The sequence below is a fragment of the Sinocyclocheilus grahami genome, unplaced genomic scaffold (assembly GCF_001515645.1).
Source record: "Sinocyclocheilus grahami isolate Dianchi unplaced genomic scaffold, SAMN03320097.WGS_v1.1 scaffold986.1, whole genome shotgun sequence".
In the NCBI taxonomy this organism is placed as follows: domain Eukaryota; kingdom Metazoa; phylum Chordata; class Actinopteri; order Cypriniformes; family Cyprinidae; genus Sinocyclocheilus; species Sinocyclocheilus grahami.
In genome coordinates this window covers 314083-314765 of record NW_015506165.1, presented here as the reverse complement: position 1 = coordinate 314765, position 683 = coordinate 314083, and the positions used below count along the sequence as shown (strand labels likewise).

Genomic DNA, 683 nt, shown 5'->3' with positions numbered 1-683 from the left:
CTCTTTCTCTCTCTCTCCCTAGTTTGTGATGGAGCTGACGTTCATGCAGGCTGCCAAAGGCGTGAATAAGGAGATAACGGTCAACATAGATGACACCTGTCCACGCTGTGACGGAAAAGGTCATGAGCCGGGAACTAAAGTGTCACATTGTCACTACTGCAATGGAACTGGCATGGTGAGGACGCCATAGCAATGGTTTTAGCGATTACGTTTACTGTCTTTACATTTTTTGCATAATTTACTCTTTTATGCAGGAGTCTATAAACACAGGTCCGTTTATGATGCGCTCAACATGTAGGCGGTGCAGTGGGCGGGGCTCTATCATCATCACTCCTTGCATCATGTGTCGAGGAACTGGACAAACCAAACAGAAACAGACCGTTATGGTACCTGTGCCTGCAGGTGTGTGACTGTATTCTTAGTGAACTGTGGTGAATGTATGGGGTACTGACTGTCTGTTGTCATTATGTTACAGGTATAGAAGACGGACAGACAGTTAAGGTGCCAGTCGGGAAGAAATACATTTACATCACATTCAGAGTGAGTGTTGCTTTCCAGATAGAACCCCTGATCCCCTGAAACATAAAAATCCCTAAAATATTCGGACACCTTATATCACACATGAACTATGGACATGTTCCACTATACATATCTAAAAATGTATTAATTTAAAACGTAAAAAA

The 683-nt window shown here is 42.9% G+C and overlaps 1 protein-coding gene across 1 annotated transcript in view; it reads left to right on the top strand.

Moving 5' to 3' along the window:
- The window catches only part of LOC107565187 (dnaJ homolog subfamily A member 3, mitochondrial-like), a 4645-nt gene that overhangs the window by 2964 nt on the left and 998 nt on the right, over nucleotides 1-683 (top strand). The window contains exons 4-6 of the mRNA XM_016250408.1: nucleotides 23-175; nucleotides 255-402; nucleotides 476-540. Coding sequence (XP_016105894.1) covers nucleotides 23-175; nucleotides 255-402; nucleotides 476-540 — 366 coding nt within the window. The remainder of the gene's footprint in view (nucleotides 1-22; nucleotides 176-254; nucleotides 403-475; nucleotides 541-683) is intronic.